The sequence below is a fragment of the Saxophila tyrrhenica genome, assembly GCF_035928015.1.
Source record: "Saxophila tyrrhenica strain CCFEE 5935 chromosome Unknown scaffold_2, whole genome shotgun sequence".
NCBI classification, from domain to species: Eukaryota; Fungi; Ascomycota; class Dothideomycetes; order Mycosphaerellales; family Extremaceae; genus Saxophila; species Saxophila tyrrhenica.
Genome location: NW_027041734.1, coordinates 1,253,892 through 1,273,391, shown reverse-complemented (window position 1 = coordinate 1,273,391; position 19,500 = coordinate 1,253,892). Strand labels below are relative to the sequence as shown.

Here is a 19,500-nt window from a genome sequence, read left to right as displayed (position 1 = left end):
ACGAACCCTGCTGATATATGTTGGTGGCTAATATAACAATGAAGTAGAAGCACGACAGAGTCGCGCTCGGCTTTCATCTGAAGTGGCGTCGGCTGTGGCTGAGATAACGGTCACGTGCTTTCGAAAATGTATTGAGTATATGCACATGTAATATGAATACAGATAGATGTGCATGAGCGTCAAGATACCCTGTAAGATGAAATGCATCGAATTCATGCTCGCAGAGCGTTCTTCATTTGACAAGACGTAAAATCAAACTAGACCGAGCAGAGCAGCTGATCTCGTCAACGACACATCACTGCACTATCCATTTCTGCCTATCACCAACCATGATGCCGTCAAATACATACCACGAGTCATCACCTTCTTCGACGACCACTCTCCGTGTCAGCTCGTCGCAGTCCTCAAGTCTGCTTTTGCCAGCACGGACATCTGCTCTGAATTCATCAAACCCCTTCTTGTTTGCTTCCGTTCGCTCTGCCAGATATGTAGTTGTCGCCGGGTCCAGCTCCTCGAATTTCCCACGGCCCATGATCTCTCCCGAAATTGCGTTTCCATCGCTCGCGCCAACAATCCGCTGAAGCTCCAAAAGTGCTGGGCTCGCCACAGTCTGGTCCAAACGAATCACGACCCCATCTTGGATAGGATTGAGCATAACAGCCGTGCGCAAGATGACTGCGAGAACAGTCCACTCGTTCTTTGACTTGACTCGAGTGCCGTCGAATGCTTCGGCTTCTTGCCACCGGAAGTTGTACCATTTTCCAGTGGTCGGATCGCGGAGATGCGGGCCCCATCTGTCGAGGTAATGAGTTCTGGCGCGAAATACCATGCCAGAGGTGGCGATGTGAAGGCCTTGCTCCGAAAGCTTCATTCCAAATTCCGGAATGCCTCCTACGCAGTCCCAGAGACTCCGAGGTGCCCACTTGAGACCAGAGATGTCCATTGATGGGCATGTGTGCCTGTAAAAACATTCGACGTCAGAGATATGTGTCGAAAGATAATTGGACAACGGCGACTTACCAGAACAGCTTTTCAGGTATGTAAGGAAGTTGCCTGTAAATGTTCGCCGTCCGCATCTGGCCTTCAGCGCTCATCACAGCCTCCATATCAAAACGCATCATGACGGCAAAACAGATCTCCTTGTCCTCCTCGTGTGAGGTTGATCGAGCTCTGATGCCAGATAGCGCAGTCACGAGCTGCCCATCGTCTCTCTCTGCTCCACTTCCCATGATATTCCTGATCGCGCTGCAGCTTTCCTCAAGCACCACGTTGCTTGATTCAGCGCGCATGAGCTTTTTCGACATACTCTCTTCAGCTTCTACTACATTCACCGCTTTGTCCTTGAACTGAACGTAAAGAGAGTTCGCCAGTGCGCCTTCTTGCAGAGTCCACGCACGTCTCATCCAGGCAGAGACAGACACGCGAAAGCATAGTTCCTCGAGAGATCGGTCGATGGTGGAGAAGTGCAACATGGTCCGATCGAGCACTAATACGTTCGTAGCATTCTTGTAGACCTGATACATCAGTTTGATTGCTTTCTTGCGCAGGTCCTTCCGCAGTGGTATCGCCAGGGTGTCCATCCAGAAGTACAGCGGCTCTTTCTTGGAAGACCGCTTCAAGAAGTTCTTGACAGACGACCAGTGTGGATCGACCTGCTCTTGCAAGGAAGCTAGCAAGTGATGGAGGCGCTCTATTTGACATATGGGAAGAGTGTTAGCATGGGGATTCCCAACGCCGTCAGCCCAGACGTGCGAGATGGCGGTGTAGCGTATGGACTTGTGGTAGGGCACGGCCTTAATCTCGAAGCTGGACCCGTCCTTCAACAATGCGATGGATAGCACAGGGTAATTGCCGGCTTCGAGAATGGCCTCCATGTCCGACAGCTGTGGCCCGGAATGCTGGCACGAGGTCTGGTCATGACACGCATCGCTATGTGCAGTGACATATGTGCTTTCGTTGATGTTCTCGGCCATGCAGCGGTCCTCTGTGCACGCCGAATGGTCAATCTGCAGTCCAGCGCTCTCCAAGGACGCACAGTAAAATTGGCCAGTAGCCATGAAGTAACTTTGCAGCCGTTTGGTTCCTGATCTGCACCAGCCCCCTGCTTCGAATCGCTTTCGTACAAGCTCGGTGGAAGGCCAGCCGCCGACTTGCGTCGAGATGAGGTCTGTGTTATCTACTCCACCGATCGCAGAGATACCGCTGTGGTATATCTTCACTTCTTCGAGAGTCAGACCAAGGACGACGATGGAATACGCGATCTCTTCGCTCAAGTTCGACTGCCCCTTTGCTCTGCGCTCCGCGGTGTCAAGGAAGCCCACAGCATCACACGCCTCGCGTAAGCTCTTCTGCACGCGCTCATATTCAGAGAGCCGGTCTTTGCGTGAGAACCTTGGTAGGCTCTTCTGCCACTTGGCTGCCAGTCGTGGCAGACTGGCCGTCGTGATCCTCTTCGCACCCTGATCGATGAACTCCTCACCGTCTGCTCCGAAGAAATCATATAGCAGTCCAAAGAAGAGCCAAGCCTGGAAGAACGCGTCGTGGTCTTCCCACGGCACAGAACAGAAGTCACCCCACTGGAACTCGGTCTTGTCGAAGCCGCATCTCGATGGATACCCGGAAAAGTCGCCTTTGTCAAACTTGTACTTGTCGTAGTATGGTATGGTCAGCGGAGGGAAGGTGGCTCGGATGGGATGCGGCAGGTGGTCCATGCTCGAATTCTGGTGAGGAGATCGTTCCGCTGTCTGATCGAAAGATGAGTTGTTAATCTTTCTCCCTGTCAAGGCTCATCACATGAGGTTCTTGGGGATGATCAATCTTATAGAGACGTCTCGGTCTAGGCGAGACCGAGACTGCATCTGGCAACCATAGCGACGGTCCCCAAAACGTGCATGGCATTGCTGGCGACGGTGAGGCTGATGACTCGTGAAACACCTTATTAACCGCTAGGTACTCGCGCTATGCGCATCACGCCACGGAGAGAACGTGCCTGCAGCTTCAGCGATGTGTCGGCGCGTATTCCCATCTTCTTCAAAATCTTGAGTGAAAGGTATCATGGCCGGTGATGGATCGTTCGAGGGCACGGCAGCATGGCTGCGTGGCCAGTGGTCAAACCCGGGCGACATCTTCACCATCCTCTTGCTCATCGGCGGAGATATCGTGCAGACAGCGATCGCTCAGCTATGCGCCGGTCCAGTACCTGGCCTAACACCGGTCTCATTCTCCTTTGGCTGGGTAGGTGGTGCTTACATCTTCTCCATTCCATCCTTGAATTGACAACGGTCAAGGTCACATACGCAGTTTCCGCCATGCTCTCTGCAGTGGGGAACAACCGACTCATGCCTAGCCCAGAAGTCGATTGCATAATCATCAATGCCAAAAGCGGCTTTGCACGAACGAACTACTCTTGGATCCTTTCCCGGATGCTGCGGGATTTCGACCACTGGAGACCTGCACTGTGCGATCGCCTTGAACAGGAGAAGCTCAACGAGCTCCGAGAAATCAACAGATCAAGTGCAAAGCCTCGGGACGAAGACGAGATCCGAGTGGCCCTACGAGTGTCGGTATGGGAGTGCAATTCCGCCACCGGTAGAGGCAGTGGCGACGTTATCTACTGGATCGGTCTGTTTGTGACTGCTGTTCAATTTGGCATTGCCGCTATTCCATGGGGTCTGTACGGCGAATGGTACACATTCTTCGTCATCGGAGCAGGCACAGCATTGGCTTATGCTGGCGGCGCTCTACCACAGTGGTGGGACGAGAAAGTTGGGATACGTAAGTTAAAGTACACCGATACGACAAAAGAGCGCAAGGATGTTTTTCTCACAGAAGGCAACGGTTCTCATGATGCAATCCTGATCCTAGGCTGTGAAGGAGGTCTGGACCTGGAAGCGCTGGCGGCAAGTCAACGAGAACTACGAAGTCCATGGACCACACGTGTGCTGAGCTTCACTCTGGCTATCTGTTGGATCGCACTACTTATCAGCGTTTCCGGTTGGGAACAACATACTTGGTATGTTCTCGCCGCTGGCATGCTTGGGCTGGTTCACAATGTCATAGTGGCCGGCGTGCCACGACAACCCCAAGCATTTGGCATCGACCTCGTCCACCGGGAGACGATCGTGGAGGGCAAAGTCATGCAGGTCTTACGTCTGGTCGAGGAATCTCACCCCCGAGCAGGCGCGGCATTACTCGAGATCTTCTTCCCGGGAAAACTGTTCCCACGAGAGCAGCTGATGTGGGAGTACGCTGAACGCAGAGCTGAGGCGTGGAAGGAGAATAGCAAGAAAGTAGGACATGTTGCGCGGACAGAAGCGTGGCCGATGCCTCCGCTGCAGTCGCCGCTTCCCAAGAAAGATGGGAAGAAAGACGACAGCGATATACCTGAAAGTGGGCCATACACATACGACGGTGGTCCGAGCAACTGGGACTCTCGCCCACAGGCAGTGTTAGGCGCCAGTCGCCCGTCAAAGGACCATGTAGTAACGGTAGAATAGCATTTGATGGGATGCAGCACTTCTACGCAAGCCAATGTGCTATTTCGATTCACGTGTTCGCGTCGTCCACTGCATCAATGGGTTTTCAATCACCGGTACAGAAGTATCTCTATATCCAGTTCAAGCGTTGGTTCCGATTTCCATCTGATGTGGCGTCAATTGGCTCTAAAAGCGGAATCTTGGCTGTAGGATTGGGCCAGCTGGCACACGAGCTCACCTGTTTGCTCCACTTCCACTTCCATTCTCTTGTTCTCGAGTTGACTTCAAGGCAAAGTTGCCTGTCCCTCTGTTGCGCCGTCGAAACGGCACCGACTATGGCACTCACCAATTTTGCGCCCCTCCGAGGGGCCATCTCCCTACTGCTGGCAGTATGGACACTGGTAGCGTTCGCGCAGGACTCAGATGTCAAGTCCATACCGCTGCGAACGCACAGTCTGCAGAGTGTAACCACATCTTGATTTAAGACGCCTCATACCATAGTCTAACAAAGCATTCCCAGCCCTACCTCGACTCCGACATGCAATCCCGCTGGTTTGACTTCGGCGGCAGCACCCTCATCCGCGCCGACCAATACGTCCGCCTTACCTCCCAACACCCCTCGCAATCCGGCTGGATCTTCTCCCGCGTGCCTCTCACAGCCACCAACTGGGAGATCGAAGTCGAATTCAGCATCTCCGGCACGGGCAATTTATTCGGCGACGGCATGGCGATGTGGGTTACGAAGAACCGCGCAGAGCAAGGACCAGTATTCGGCATGAAAGACCAGTTCGAGGGGCTAGGTCTCTTCTTCGACACGTACAAGAACAACCGCCCGGGCGTGGTATTCCCCTACGTAATGGCAATGGTAGGCGACGGACAAACGAGTTACGACCAAGCAAACGACGGGAAAGCGAACGAACTCGCCGGCTGCTCGGCACGAGGGATCAGGAACGCGGACCAAGAGACGCGGGCGAGGATTACGTATTTCCAGGATAAGATGTTGACGGTGGATCTGATGTACAAGAAGGAAGGCGAGTGGACGCGGTGTTTCGAGGTGCCGAATGTGAAGTTGCCGTCGGTCACGTATTTGGGCTTCTCGGCGGAGACGGGGGAGTTGAGCGATAATCACGATATCATCAGTGTGCAGACGAAGAATTTGTACTCGCCGAGTGGAGGGAGTGCGGCCGGGAATAGAGACTACAGTCGGGATAAGGGGAGGAAGAACAGGGGGAAGAAGAACAAGAAGGCGAAGGAGGGAACGAGTTGGCTCGGGTATCTCATGCGGTTCGTGCTGCTCGGCATGGTGGTGGCAGCGGCGTATGTTGGATACACCGCATACCGGACGAGGCGGCGAGACAGGTTCTGAGTGGGAAGATGTATGGTTTGTAGCGTTCTAGCCAGTGTACGGAATGTGAAAAGGAAATGCATACGTGTTGAAAGAAGCTTGATGTATGTTGTGAAGTCCTCAGATTAGCTCTCTTATTGTTCTCAACGACGACCAGCACCGCCGCCCCTTGCGAGGCTAGCGAGCGGCTGCCTGCAAATTTGGCTTTTGAATTTTCATCATCACAGGACGTCGCGCAACTGCCTCTCCCAAGCCCACCGGAGCCCACAAGACATCTCATACCATCCTCGCAGCGAGCCGCAGCAGCCGGCTTAGACGGAGCGATGCGCTACTCCGCTTGAAAACTATCATTTCGGCTCCTCATCGCACCCGCCACCTCCACCCACCACCGAAGCAGCGAAGCGGGAAGTAGCAGATGCTGGAACTTTGCTGTTTGTCGGTCATGGACGCACCATAGTGCTAACACGTCCTCGCTCAGCGTGCTGCAGCCCGCTACTAAGCAGATTGAAGTCCGGGGTCATCAGGGGCTGGATGAGTGAAGTCGCTGGTGGAAGAGGAGCAAGTTCCAAACACGCACTTCCTGCGATCTCTGTTCATGACTCAGCCATGTGCGCGTGCTCCGTGCAAGTGGTGTCACGGTGTGAGACCGGCAAGATCCAAGCCAGAGACTAGGGTTGCGGCTACGTGCAGGACTGCGCTTGGGTACTGGAAGCTCGGTGATGTGTTTCGGTCATCGGAACCGTGCTGTGGAGATCGTTAGTGTGTGACATGTGATATCATGTTGAATGGGGCGACGTACCTTGATTGCTTACTCTTCCTGTCTGGAGTGAAAGTGAAGTGAGGTTGGATGGGACGAGTGAAGGGGAAGGTGCGCCACACTTCGGAGAGAATGCTCCGAAGGCCGGTCTTCTTTGAGACGATCCACTTCAGCGTGCCTCGTTATCACACGAACAGTCTCTGGCTTGATAGTAATACATATCTTCGAGTTGGACTCGAGAGGTGTTGTCTGAGTCCTTCGCTATGAATCATGCGTACTTCTACAGAGTAATCGCCCGAACACATACAACCCAACATGTCCCATTCGACCACAAGTCATGCAGCTAGTCCACGTCGCATATGCAGTGACCTTGACGACAATGTTACACAAAATCGTCTCGGTCTCCATCGCCTTCTACTGGCCGATCTGGCAGCACGACTAACTGCTGTTGCATACCGGTTGCATGACACTCTCATCTTACACAGGACCACATGCAGATCCTGAATGCTGGCCCCTCGAGAGCGTTGGAATCCGTTGCCGCTCGCACCAATACTCCACGGCTGCGCTCATGTTGCTCCTCATGGCTGCGGGCTGTGGTCTGACGGCGGTGTCGCTCCGAGTCTGCTCAGAGCGGCGTAATTTGGTGTCGATTGGAAAGGCGATGGCCCGCGGCCGGGCTGACCGGGATGACATGCTCGTCGGCAGGGTCCACCATATTGAACGACGATCACCGAGAGTGCCTCTTCATCCCTCGGTCGCCGCTCCACCCTTTTTCGCCCGACTCCTCTGCCGCGCAGCCTCCTTTCCAGCCTTCCGCGCCTGGCTAAGACTGCTGCCTCTTTCATCTTCACCGCCTCTCTCGTACTTCGCAACCGTCTCATCGTTGACCAGATCCAACCCAAATCGATCCAAATGCCCATTCCGCCATCTCTGAATCATCCACATTGCCGTACCGTCCATGTCGACTTCACCACCCTTCTGTAGTCGACCGATCTTGTGGGCCATTGCGCTGAGCAAGTCCGTGATTGAGTTGGTGGGCTGGTGGTAGTTTGAATAGACTTCTGGGTTTTGATGGTTGACATGGAAGAGCAGATAGTCGGCCAGAGTAAACGGCGGAATGACAGTGTCTTTGACGCTCCCGCTCAACGCCAGCTTCAGCATCGCTTCCGCGTCCGGCACGTACGGGATGAAGACTCCAGGTGTATCGAGCAAGTAGACGTCGCTACTCGCGCTGGCATCGTTCTCGCTGTCTATAATCTTCACACCGGTACCGATCTTGCGCGTCACGCCGGGTTGAGCACCGGTATGCGCAGCTTTGCCTTTCTTGACACCTCCGGCTCGCAGAGCATTGAGCAGAGTGGATTTTCCGACGTTCGGTAGGCCGACGACCATGGCGTGCGCACCAGTGAGAGACTGCCGCGCACTGCTTCGGTCACGGAGGAGGGAGAGGATCTGAGACGTAGAGCGAGATGATTTGAACGAGGTAAAGAGGACCGGGGAAGGAGAATGAAGGCTGCGAAGAAGAGATTGTGACTACCTACCATTAGCCTTGAAAGACAACAGCTTCTTTGCCAGCTGCACGACTTCGCGCCTAACACACCTCCTTGTTCGTCTTGCTTGGTGTCCGACCCTCTTCAACAGCAAGGTCCTGCTTGGTATACACAACGATCCTCTCCCTCCCTCCGCTCGCCCAACCCGACAGCAGGTCCTCGAACATGGGGTTCCGAGACGTCAGCGGGATGCGGGCATCTCTGCACTCGATCACGAAGTCAATCTGGTTGAGCATCGTCTTCATCTTCGCGAGGCCGGCGGCATGATGGCCGAGATAGTAGGAGCGCGGCAGGGAGGTGAGAGCGGGAAACGTTGTGCGTGGGACGAAGGCCGTCATTGTGTGGAAAGGCGGTCTCTGGACGGTGACATTGTGCTTGTCAACCAATAAGCATGTTGATGGATGAAGCAGCAGAAGTGCGTGAAGCGTTCACATGCCACCTCCGCGGCTCCTTCCCTGTTGGGATGCCCGCAGCATCGCCGTCTTCTCCTCCGGCTTGCCGCAGCTTCAGCGACTGATCTGACCAAATCACTCACTTGCAAACTTCGAGAAGACAGACCAGCTTGGTCGCCAGAATGCCAGCTCAGTCGCTCGAACGAGAGCACCTCGACCAGCTTGCCTCTTCTGCAAAATCCAAAGGACTCTCGTGCTGCTGTGAGGCAGGAGAGGCCGCCCACATCAGTGCCAAGTCGAACATCCACTAGCGTCTGGAGATTTGAGCCAATAGCAGAGCAGGGATCACGGCAGCAGAGAAGGTAGATTTACTCTACTCCGGCTGCCATCGTCATACTACAACTTAGGTACAGCCAAGATGTCACACAGTAAGTCGCGTACCTCAGCAGCGGTCGTCGGAGAACACTACTAACCTGACAGGCAAAAGAAACACCTCCCTCGCCTTCTTCACATCCCATGAGCGCGAGGAGCTCAAAGCCCACTGGGGCTCGAAGTCTACTCGCCTGACCCGAGACTCATTCTTACCTTTCGGCAGCTGCCAGCTCTGTTTACTATCTGCCCGCGACCCTGTCGCATGTCCCAGCCATGGCCACCTCTTCTGCCGCGAATGCGCAGTCAGCAATCTGCTCGCCCAAAACCAAGAGCTAAAGCGGCTGAAGAAGGAGAGCGAGAGGAGGCAACTAGAGGATGAAGAGGAGCGAAATCTGAACGAGGAGACCGATAAGGCAAAGGCATTGGAGGAATTTGAACGCACTCAGGCGGGCTTTACTTCGAATGGCGTGAAGAGGAAGCGGCAAGCTGATGTCGAGGACGGGTTCAAGCATGGCACTGGCGACGAGAAGGCTTCAAAACGACGAGCTTCCGACAAGCAAGGCGCGGGCGAAGAGTCTTCCTTCTGGGTGCCGAGCAAGATTCCAGACAATAAGAAAGCGGATGTGAAGACTATCAAGGCCCAGCCCACTTGTCCTGCTGCAGCAGCAGACGAACAACATCCCTTCACGTTGAAGACGCTGGTCGCAGTCAACTTCTCCGAGGACGACAGAACGGGCGACAAAAATGCTCCGTCTACAGCAGAAGGAAAGGTGCGGGCATGCCCAAGCTGCGACAAGGCCCTCTCAAACTCGACAAAAGCTGTTCTGGCGAAGCCTTGTGGACATGTATTATGCAAGCCATGCAGCGACAAGTTCCAGCGGCCGCCGGAGAAGACGGCGCACGAGGAGCATGACGAGACGGTGCGGTGCTATGTCTGTCAGGAGGATGTCACGCCAGGTCGGAAGGTGAAGCAGAAGGAGGGGAAGGAGAAGGTAAAGGTGGAGCGAGGGCTGGTAGAGTTGAGTTCCGATGGAACTGGGTTTGCGGGTTCCGGTAAGAACATGGTGAAGAGGCAGGGCGTAGCGTTTCAGTGCTAGAGCGCCGTATCACTCATTCATGCCCTGTATTCAGAATCTCAGATGTACTACGCTTGTCTTGGCGGCCAATCCTCCGAGGTTCGACCTCGACGTGAAGTCGCGCCTGCCTTTATAAAACATTCACCACAGACTCAGACAGCCGTACATTTAATATGGCAGACGTGTACGATCATCCAATCCTCACGGGAGAATCAGAGACTAATAAAAGCAGAGCAATGCCATCAGCGATCGCACCGCACGAAGCCTCGCCAGAGCGTCCCTCGAGTCCAAATCACATGAAGCGCCGCCGCTCTACTGATGTCGAAGAAAACGACGCGGACAGCAAGCGACAACGTACGAACGGAGACGGCGCGGTCAACACCCCTTCACCATCAAACAAGCCCGCGACAGACACGCCTTCTGCCTCGACTGAGCAAGAACAGCCAGAGCCTTCGACAAGCATGGATCACGAAGACAAAGCCAGCAGCAACGGCGCGCCCGAACCTCCAACAGCACGCCCACGGCGTAGGCCAGAAGTCTCGGACGAGAAGCAGCGGAGTAAGCGACTCTTCGGCGCGTTGCTGGGAAGCTTGAACCAGAAGGGCGGAGAGACGTCGAAGCGCAGGCAGGAAATCGAAACGAGAAGGAAGGCTGAGCTACAGAAGCAGGACGAGCAGAGGGCGGAGGATGAAGCGAAGAGGAGAGAAAGGGCTATTGAGTGGAGGAGGCAGAGGCAGAGGAGGGTTGATGAGGATGAGGTGAGTTGGTTAACTTCGTTTAACTGGGCGGCGCATGGGTGAGATGTGGATGCTAACTTTGTGGGTGGTGCAGATGCGCATACGACACAAGAGCATGCTTGACCGAGCGAACTTTCTGGTTACGGTTGCTGAGCCGAGGGTGGTAAGTACATCCACTCGCCGGTGCAACGGCAAGATGCACAAGCTGATGCGGTTCTAGCATTATCGTCCGTGGGACCTGCGGCCGGAAGAAGAAGATCGCATCGAACAGCAGATCGTCGATACGCAGGCACTCATCGACCGCGAAGTCGAAGCTTTCGAAGCGCAGCGACCAGGAGGCAATATCGATGGTGATGGGATGGATGGTATGCTTGATTCGACCATTGTACTTCACCAACAAAGCCAACGCTGACACCACAGCAGTGCAAGCATCCCAACGTCCAGCCACCGAGGCAGTCATGAACGGCAGCCCTGCGGATGCTGTCCTACCGGCTGACGCGAAAATGGAAGATGCAGAAGAGGACTCAGCTAAGTCTGCCTCTGCAAACACTAACAAAGCCGAAGAAACCAACGAAGCAGATATTCAGCCAGCCGAAGTGCCCGACTCAAATGATGTTACTAATGCAACCAGCAATGGCGATGCCAACACCGACATCAAGGAGGACGACAAGGACGACGACCACATCGTGGAGGGAGACGAGGACACGGTGATATACTAAGGTACTGTTTCCTTCTTCATCGAGCGTTCTTGGCCTTGCAGCGTTGATGTACGATGGTATGGTGGGCATGGCGCTCCTTCGAGTAAGAAGCGGCGAGCAGGCGGTGGGCAGGCAACGGGCAGATATGTAAGTAGCGTTGACAGGCTATCAACGAGGAAGTGAAAGCTACGAATTGTCTTCCTGTTCAGGTGTTTGCAGCTTACAAAACCTCCTACCTCGTGAAGCTCACTGCATGTCTTACGTACGAGACCCTGCAGGTAAGCCCACCTACCGAGGTCGAAGCTGACATATGAACATTAACTCTGGGACCTTGGCATCAACCACATCTCACTCTTAAGGACCTTGAACAGTAGATATCAGCTCTCTCCGCTCTCGATTCACTGCCAACACCACGGGCTAATATGGCTCCAGACAAGATCTCACCAACCGACTCGCGGGTCAAGAAGGACTTTAAGGAAGTCAATGGACGGAAGTGGTGTAAGCCATCTACCTTCAACCCCCTCCGAGACAAACACTGACAATATGATATAGACTACTGGGACGCCGCCGCCAAAGGCGAACAGCGTGGTACCGTTTTCTTGATCCATGGCTTCCCGGACATCTCCCTCGCCTGGCGCTACCAGATCCCTTTGCTCACAGAGCTGGGCTTACGTTGTATCGCTCTCGATTGTATGGGATATAGCGATACTGTCTGTTACATTCCAAGCCCATCCTTACCTGCTCTCAGTAGCTGATAACATCCCAGGGCTACTCCCCAGAACTAAAAGACTACACCTTCAAAACCCACGCCGACGCCATCGCATCCATCGCCTCACAACTCGGCACCTCCACCATCATCCTCGGCGGCCACGACTGGGGCGGCGCCGTCGTCTGGCGCGTCGCGCAATGGTACCCCGACCTCGTCTCCCACGTCTTCGCCGTCTGCACGCCCTACTTCGCCGTGCACGACCGGTACGTGTCGACGGAGTACTTGGTCGAGAACGGGGTGCCGCAGTTCGGATACCAGCTTCAATTCGGTAGTCCCGATCGGAAAGTCGAGAGTGTGGTGCAGGGAAAGGAGCGGATGCGCAAGTGGCTGATTGCTATGTATGGTGGAAAACCGAAGAGTGGAAAGGCGTTTATGGATCCGCGGAAGGGCATCGATTTGGACGCTGTGAAGGAGGATGAGTTTGAGATGACGCCGTTGTTGAATGAGGAGGTAAGCAGAGCTACTTGCGCTTGAGTGTGGATGTGGAGACGCTGACGCTGAGCAGGAACTCGACTACTACACCGCCCAATTCATGAAGTCTGGCGTCGAAGGGCCGTGCAATTGGTATCGTACCCGCGAGCTCAACTTCGAGGACGAAAAGGCCTTGCCGGCGGAGCAGCGTGGTGGGGTCAAGCAGCCGAGTCTGTTCATCCTCGCGGAGAAGGACAGTGTGCTGTCTGAAGACTTGACCAGGGGAATGGATAAGGCCATTCCGAATCTTACGAAGGGCAGGGTGCCGGCTAGTCATTGGGCGTTGTGGCATACGCCGGATGAGACGAATGTGAATATTAAGCGATGGGTTGAGGGGGTCGTGTTGGGCGGGAAGAGTAAGCTATAGGGTCAGAAAGAATGTGTGTACGTTGCCTGCGAGCAGGAATGTTGTGAATATGCGATGAGATCACAGAAGCTTTGTTGTTGGTTACTATGCAGCTCTGACCTTTGCACCCTGCACCCACTGTCCGTTCTCATCCAAACTCTCCTTCCGAATAAGATACAACTCATCAATAAAAGCAGGCACAAACGTCCCCGGCCCTTTCACATTTTCCCTCCCCGCCGCCCTCTCCGCCGCAATCTCATACATCAAACACCCCGCCACAGCCGCCAGCAACTTATCCTCTCTCCACGTCGCCATCACACTCGCGATAGTCGTCCCCAGCGCACACCCACTCCCCGTAATCTCGCCCAGTAACTCATGCCCGTTCTCAATGACAAACGTGCGTTCACCATCTGAAATCACATCCGCCGACCCAGTCATTAGCACAACGTTCCTCAACCGCCCAGCCGTCTCCTTCACCAATGCGATCTTCTCCTCCATTGAAAGCTGCGACGCACCACTATCCACGCCCCGCTGCTGGACCCCCTGCGCCCCAGACGCCGTCCGGATCTCACCCTCATTCCCTTTCAGCACGTCAAAATACCCACCCGCCAACAACGCCTTCACACCTTCCCGTCGCTGCTGCGTCGCCCCTGCACCCACCGGATCTAAAAGCGTAGGTCCGCCGACAGCGTTATACGCCGCAAGAGCTTTGAGATGGTTCTCCCGGATCTCAGGCGTGGTGGTGCCCATGTTTATCACCAAGCTCCCGCCTAAGTTCGCGAGATCGGGCGCTTCGAGGCCGTTGTTGGACATTATCGGGCTGGAGCCGATGGCGATAGCGACGTTGGCCGCGAAGTTTTGGACGACGAGGTTGGTCATGTTGTGGCAGAGGGGTTTCTTTGAGGCCATTGTTTTGATTATGGTTGGGATGCGGGCGACAAGGTCGGAGGGGCTGAGCTGGGGTTTGGAGGCGGAGGTGGCGAAGGGTGGTGGGGTGGCGATGAGTTGGCGGAGGTCGGATGAGGCTTTTTTGGGGTCGGAGGCGGCCATTATGGCGCTGACTACTGCTATGCCGTCGAGCTGTTTGGAGGGGGAGGCGGTTTGGTAGAGGACGCGCTGGGCGTTGGCGTGGTTGATGCCGCCGATGCAGACGGTTTTGACTGTGTGGTTTTGTTTGGCGAGCGAGGACAATATTTGCTGTACACCAGCAGTCCCGATAATGGATTTGGTGTTCTCCTTGGTTGGGGTTGCGTACACCGTCCCGATTCCTAGGTAGTCGGCGCCATCTCGCGCTGCCTGCGACGCCTCCTCCTCGCTGTTCGCAGTAACGCCGACAATGGCGTCGGGTCCTAGCAGCTTCCGAGCGGTCTTCAGGTCCATGTCATCTTGACCGACGTGGACGCCCTCGCAACCAACTGCGAGTGCCACATCCACCCGGTCATTGATTAGAAGCGGCACGCCGGCGGCTTTGGTGACTTCATAGAGCTGTTGCGCTATCTGTACAACATCTGCGGTTTCCGAAGTCTTGTCTCTATACTGAACAATGGTCACACCTGAGAAAAGCTGTTAGCACATGTGCTGGTGAATGACGGTCTTTGGATCGAGGGAGTATCTGAACCTCCTGCAACGGCTGCTTTCACGACCTCTAGCAGGTCCTTTTTGCCGAGTATGGCCGAAGTCGAATCGGTAACAAGATAGAGTGAGTAGTCGACAGAACGTCTCGCCGTCATGTTGTATGTCTTTACATATGAATTGGGGCGAGATATTCGACGAAGTTTTTGAGGTGGGAAACGCAGATTTTATCGGCAATATCTTACGATGGATCAGTACAGTCCGAGACCAATGTCCCGTTGACCGCCTTGATATGATTCTGAAGTTGAACGTGAAAGATGGGTTTTTTCAATGCCCATACACGGCCTATTTTCGTAGTCCCCAAGATCTGGAAGCGACTCGGGAGGACGGCTTCGGGCGGGACGGTCTGGTGGTACAGAATGAATGCCAAGCGACGTGTGAACAAAGGTGTATTCGCTATTGTTCCAGCCATCGCTGACCATGTCACGATATGCCGTTCCATGTGAATAGACGCATGTCACCAGTTCATCGCTCGAGGCAGGTTTAGATGTAGGTGTCGGAGCGGAAAGAGTTGGAGTGTCATCTGCGGCGGGCGTGAGTCGGTCGTGCCGATGCACGTGCTCTGGCCGAGTTTGCTCTGGTCATCGAAACTTCTTTCTCCTGCGCCCACCTCTTCCACCTTTCCACCACCCTCAGCACTCCATCAGCAACATCAACCACCTGCGAAAGCAAACAACCGCTCATCGAGCCGCGTCCTACGAGCAAGCGACACCGCTGTCTCACCCTCCCACGACCTCACCCACCCCTCATAGGACCCCATCACCACCACCACCCGAGCACCGACAGCGCGCAGGGTTTATGTATTCGTCCCACGCGCACCCCCTCCAGAACCCTCCGGCGCCGAATGTGCAGGACACGTTTCGCATATTGCGAAGACCTCGTAGTAGCGGGCATCAGCACAACAACGGCTGACTAGCACCCCATCACAAACATTGCTGAGCGACCAAACAAATCCAATACCCAGCAAACGTCTTCAGACAAAGACGTATTCGAAACAGTAGAAGACACCGCCTGTCTCTACTGTATGTCTCAGACGTCAACGTCCACGAGAGCCACCTGAGCGCTATACTACCTACCAGCTTCGCCACCGACCACAGCACGCATCACTACCGCCACCATGGCCAACGTCAACATTCGCCGGGATGTCACCGATCCCTTCTACCGCTACAAGATGGAGCGCCTGCAGTCCAAGATCGAGGGCAAAGGCAACGGCATCAAGACCGTCATCGTCAACCTCAGCAATGTCGCTGACCAGCTGGACCGCCCACCGAGCTACGTGATCAAGTACTTTGGTTTCGAGCTCGGGGCCCAGACCAACATCGACCCAAAGGACGACCGCTGGATCATCAACGGCGCTCACGAAGCGACCAAGCTGCAAGACTATCTCGATGGGTTCATTTCGAAGTTCGTCCTCTGCAAGGACTGCAAGAATCCCGAGACCGTCGTCAGCGTCAAAGAAGGCGACATCATCTTGGACTGCAAGGCATGCGGTATGCGCACCAAAGCCGATGGCCGCCACAAGCTCGGCGCATTCATCCTCAAGAACGCACCGAAAAAGGGCAAGAAGGACAAGTCTACTAAGAAAGCGGACCGCCGCGCTCGCAAGGAGGCTGAGAAGAATGGCACTGCTGAGGAGAACGGCAATGGACACCCCAGCCCTGGCGACAGCGGCTCAGACCAAGGCGAGGAGAATGGCGATCTTGCTGTTGAAGCCGGTAGTGACGACGAACTGACACGCAAGATCAATTCTGAAGCCAAGGAACTGCCCAGCGAGCCCGCTACGGATGGCGGAGACGTCCAGTGGTCCGTCGACATGTCGGAGGAAGCCATCAAGGCCCGCGCCAAAGCCCTCCCGGAGGACCTCAAGCAGACTCTCGTCATTGACGAAGACGCTGAAGAAGGCCAGAACGGCGGCAAGAGCGCCTACGACGAGTTCGGTGATTGGATCGACGAGCAAGCCAAGGAGGAGGGAAGTGTCAGCAAGATCAAGGACGTCGACATCTACAAGAAGGCCAAGGATCTCGGCATCGAGAGCAAGCACCGCACTCCCACCGTCCTGGCCATGTCCCTCTTCGACGACAACATCGCCAAGCAGATCGAGCCCCGCGCGCCGCTGCTCAAGAAGATGATCGGTGACTCTGAGAAGCATCAGAAGGCTTTCCTTGGTGGTCTTGAGCGCTTCGTTGGCGAGACGCATCCCAACTTGATGCCTACCGTCAGCGCCATTCTGATCCCGATCTACCAGGAAGACATCATTCCTGAGGACGTGCTCAAGGCTTGGGGCGCAAAGGCGAGCAAGAAGTATGTGGATCTGCAGACGAGCCGCAAGGTGCGCAAGAGTGCTGAGAAGTTCATGGTATGTCCTCATTCCTCCCATATCCAATTTGTTGTGCTAACCAGGGTTGCAGGAATGGCTCGAGAACGCTGAGTCCGACGAGGACGAAGACGACGACGAGTAGCTATTCCGCGCGCTGCTCGGCATCGTTGGAATGCGTCTTCTTTGGTGCTCCTTCAACAGTACAAGCGATGGATCAGTGGCCAGGAAGCTGTATGGTTGATACGAGACTGTTTTGACTTGATGGACTCTTCTCTCCTAGTGCGTTGATTTGACAGCTTTGAGCTGGCACGGCGTAGATATTAATACTTCACTCAATCGGACTGATTCTTCAAGAACACTCTATCTCATGTCCTTACTGCATTCAATTTCAACTTGGCAAAGGTACCTAGGTAATGCCATTCGTCTTGTTGGCCGTCTGCAGAATGCTTGGCGCTGTCAGCACTTCAACTTCATCCAGCGTGAGTGTCACTCTTCGATCACAAGACAAGCGACCTCAAATGTGTAAATCCACTTGGCCCACGCTCTTTAACATCAACGACTTTTGACGTGATCATGCGTCCAATGCGCCCAATATAACGACACCCCCGCAGCACAACATTCCCCAACATGGACGCTTCTCTCCGCCACACGCCTGGCCTGATTGGTGAGCTTCTCACTATTGCTTCACATGCGTAAACAGAGACTGATGAGCGCACAGCCAGGATCGAGAAACTCCGCGACGAACTCATCAAACACTACGAAGCGCTCGTCACTCGCGCTGGGGTAAGTCCTTCACCTCTCCCACAACAAGCGCCTGTCAAACCACGCGGCCGTACTGACAGGCATGTGTGATGTATAGATCGAGCACACCGATCGCAACACGACAGCGATAACGCAATATCGGATGCAGGTCGAAACCGCAGCAATCGTACGTTCTTCCTTCCCTCCCAACCCTTCTCCTAAGCTATATGCGGTGTCGCTGATGAAGTATAGGTCCGCGCAGCAGAAGACCTACAAGTCCTGATCCGGCAGATGCAGGAAATGTGGTTGTTCGGGCAACTCGACACGCTTGGGGGACGGGAGGCGCAGAAGGGGGCTGACGAGAAGGCGAGGGAGGTCGCGGAATTGCTCAAGGAGGTTGTTGGGAGGCAGGAAGAAGGGAGAGGCGAGGGGAGCGATAGGATGGTGAATTGGGGAGCTGCAATGGTTGACGCTTGAAATCAAATCCAACTGACTTATTCACGTCAGGGTAAAGCCTCACAGCTTCGCGGACGCACCGCCTCTTGCGCCAAAAGCCTCATCAACCAATCCAACAACCATCCTAGCACTCCCCACACTATTCTGATACCCCCCACTCCCATGCCCATACCCATGCACCACCAGTCTCCCGCCCACAACCTCCCCCTCCACCCTCGGTCCCCCCTCCCTCCCGGGTCGCAAACCAACCTGCACACTCACGACCTCGAACCCGCCATCCGCTCCCGTCAAAAGCTCCGGCGCAAAAATCTGATTCCTCTCCAGGATGATCGCAGTCGTGGCAGGGTCGACAGCTTCGCTCCATACCCCAACCTCCTTCGTCCCGCCCAGAATCGTCATACCGGACCCAGGCCGCGGGATACAATATGCCACGTACCCGTCTCCGCTGCGTGTACGGGTTGCATGGGCTTCGCCGCGCACGAGGACTGTTTGGCCGCGGATCGGATACATCATCTGATCATTGCAGAGTTTCGCCGCCCCTAAGCCGGTGGCGTTGATGAAGAGATCGGCTTTCGGTCTCCCACACTCCATTGCGACACGCTCTGCTTCGTCCAGGGCGGTTTCCAGACCAGAAATCGTCGGGAGGCGGGACTTGATCACGCTCACGCCTAGCCCCTCCGCTTTGGCGCGGAGGTAGAGGAGGTACTGCGGTACGTTGATCGATGGAGCACGACAGGACGCCGCCCAGGCGATTTTCGGCGAGCCGCCAGGGATGGAGTCGTTGAGAGCGGAAACGGGGCCGGCGACAGTGGAGAGTTGGTGGAAGTTTTGTACGTGGGGGGCCCACCAGAGGGATTCGGTGGGTTGGGCGTCCCAGTAGTGGTTGGAGGTTTGCATCTATTTCATGGTTAGCCGTAATTGGATAGGAGAGTGTCGGAGGTGGTCGTACTTTGAGGCCGGATTTGGGGAGCTTGCTGTCTGCATCTTCGCAGTTCAGGACATCGATCCAATAGTCGTATGTCTGGACGTCCCAGTCGCAGATGGTGGGTTGGTCGGGCGTTGCTGAGGTTCGCCAGTGGGCTCCTGCCCTGTACATTGGTCAACGTCCAGCTCGAGGACCGTTTGATGCTAGAAGTCAAGAGTGGCAAGCATACCAAGGCGACGTGTACTCAATACTCTCATCTCCAGGCACATGCGCCGCAACGACTGTGACTTTGTAGCCTTCTTCTGCGAGGAAGTAGGCAGATGTGAGGCCTGTCACTCCAGCGCTGGTAAAATGGTAAGCCTTGAGCTGTTGTGGCAGATGGCAAGATAGGATTCACCGACCCGACGACAATTATGTGTCTTTCTTGGGGCATGTTGATGT

The 19,500-nt window shown here is 55.0% G+C and overlaps 11 protein-coding genes across 11 annotated transcripts; 7 read left to right on the top strand and 4 right to left on the bottom strand.

Annotated features, from left to right (window-relative positions):
• Positions 1-295: 295 nt before the first annotated feature.
• On the bottom strand, positions 296-2,711 carry LTR77_001613 (uncharacterized protein; the record flags this gene model as incomplete). The annotated part of the gene is made up of 2 exons (XM_064798875.1): positions 296-959; positions 1,021-2,711. The coding sequence occupies 2 exons, from the start codon at positions 2,709-2,711 to the stop codon at positions 296-298; spliced, it is 2,355 nt and encodes a 784-aa protein (XP_064663202.1).
• Positions 2,712-3,054: 343 nt separating this feature from the next.
• On the top strand, positions 3,055-4,496 carry LTR77_001612 (uncharacterized protein; the record flags this gene model as incomplete). Its single annotated transcript, XM_064798874.1, has 2 exons — positions 3,055-3,234; positions 3,288-4,496. 2 exons carry the CDS (start codon positions 3,055-3,057, stop codon positions 4,494-4,496), a joined length of 1,389 nt encoding a protein of 462 aa, XP_064663201.1.
• A 314-nt stretch (positions 4,497-4,810) lies between these two features.
• Positions 4,811-5,841, top strand: LTR77_001611 (uncharacterized protein; the record flags this gene model as incomplete). The annotated part of the gene is made up of 2 exons (XM_064798873.1): positions 4,811-4,939; positions 4,996-5,841. The coding sequence occupies 2 exons, from the start codon at positions 4,811-4,813 to the stop codon at positions 5,839-5,841; spliced, it is 975 nt and encodes a 324-aa protein (XP_064663200.1).
• Positions 5,842-7,321: 1,480 nt separating this feature from the next.
• Positions 7,322-8,465, bottom strand: mtg1 (Mitochondrial GTPase 1; the record flags this gene model as incomplete). The annotated part of the gene is made up of 2 exons (XM_064798872.1): positions 7,322-8,029; positions 8,178-8,465. 2 exons carry the CDS (start codon positions 8,463-8,465, stop codon positions 7,322-7,324), a joined length of 996 nt encoding a protein of 331 aa, XP_064663199.1.
• A 472-nt stretch (positions 8,466-8,937) lies between these two features.
• LTR77_001609 (uncharacterized protein) lies at positions 8,938-9,988 on the top strand (the record flags this gene model as incomplete). Its single annotated transcript, XM_064798871.1, has 2 exons — positions 8,938-8,947; positions 9,000-9,988. 2 exons carry the CDS (start codon positions 8,938-8,940, stop codon positions 9,986-9,988), a joined length of 999 nt encoding a protein of 332 aa, XP_064663198.1.
• A 152-nt stretch (positions 9,989-10,140) lies between these two features.
• On the top strand, positions 10,141-11,423 carry LTR77_001608 (uncharacterized protein; the record flags this gene model as incomplete). Its single annotated transcript, XM_064798870.1, has 4 exons — positions 10,141-10,725; positions 10,799-10,867; positions 10,925-11,069; positions 11,128-11,423. 4 exons carry the CDS (start codon positions 10,141-10,143, stop codon positions 11,421-11,423), a joined length of 1,095 nt encoding a protein of 364 aa, XP_064663197.1.
• Positions 11,424-11,824: 401 nt separating this feature from the next.
• LTR77_001607 (uncharacterized protein) lies at positions 11,825-13,009 on the top strand (the record flags this gene model as incomplete). The annotated part of the gene is made up of 4 exons (XM_064798869.1): positions 11,825-11,900; positions 11,955-12,112; positions 12,169-12,621; positions 12,677-13,009. The coding sequence occupies 4 exons, from the start codon at positions 11,825-11,827 to the stop codon at positions 13,007-13,009; spliced, it is 1,020 nt and encodes a 339-aa protein (XP_064663196.1).
• An 84-nt stretch (positions 13,010-13,093) lies between these two features.
• On the bottom strand, positions 13,094-14,718 carry THI6 (thiamine biosynthetic bifunctional enzyme; the record flags this gene model as incomplete). Its single annotated transcript, XM_064798868.1, has 2 exons — positions 13,094-14,541; positions 14,607-14,718. 2 exons carry the CDS (start codon positions 14,716-14,718, stop codon positions 13,094-13,096), a joined length of 1,560 nt encoding a protein of 519 aa, XP_064663195.1.
• A 1,019-nt stretch (positions 14,719-15,737) lies between these two features.
• On the top strand, positions 15,738-17,079 carry TIF5 (eukaryotic translation initiation factor 5; the record flags this gene model as incomplete). Its single annotated transcript, XM_064798867.1, has 2 exons — positions 15,738-16,976; positions 17,029-17,079. The coding sequence occupies 2 exons, from the start codon at positions 15,738-15,740 to the stop codon at positions 17,077-17,079; spliced, it is 1,290 nt and encodes a 429-aa protein (XP_064663194.1).
• A 485-nt stretch (positions 17,080-17,564) lies between these two features.
• On the top strand, positions 17,565-18,155 carry LTR77_001604 (uncharacterized protein; the record flags this gene model as incomplete). Its single annotated transcript, XM_064798866.1, has 4 exons — positions 17,565-17,601; positions 17,638-17,720; positions 17,797-17,865; positions 17,931-18,155. The coding sequence occupies 4 exons, from the start codon at positions 17,565-17,567 to the stop codon at positions 18,153-18,155; spliced, it is 414 nt and encodes a 137-aa protein (XP_064663193.1).
• A 39-nt stretch (positions 18,156-18,194) lies between these two features.
• LTR77_001603 (uncharacterized protein) lies at positions 18,195-19,492 on the bottom strand (the record flags this gene model as incomplete). Its single annotated transcript, XM_064798865.1, has 4 exons — positions 18,195-19,031; positions 19,084-19,222; positions 19,289-19,402; positions 19,461-19,492. The coding sequence occupies 4 exons, from the start codon at positions 19,490-19,492 to the stop codon at positions 18,195-18,197; spliced, it is 1,122 nt and encodes a 373-aa protein (XP_064663192.1).
• Between the last annotated feature and the right edge of the window lie 8 nt (positions 19,493-19,500).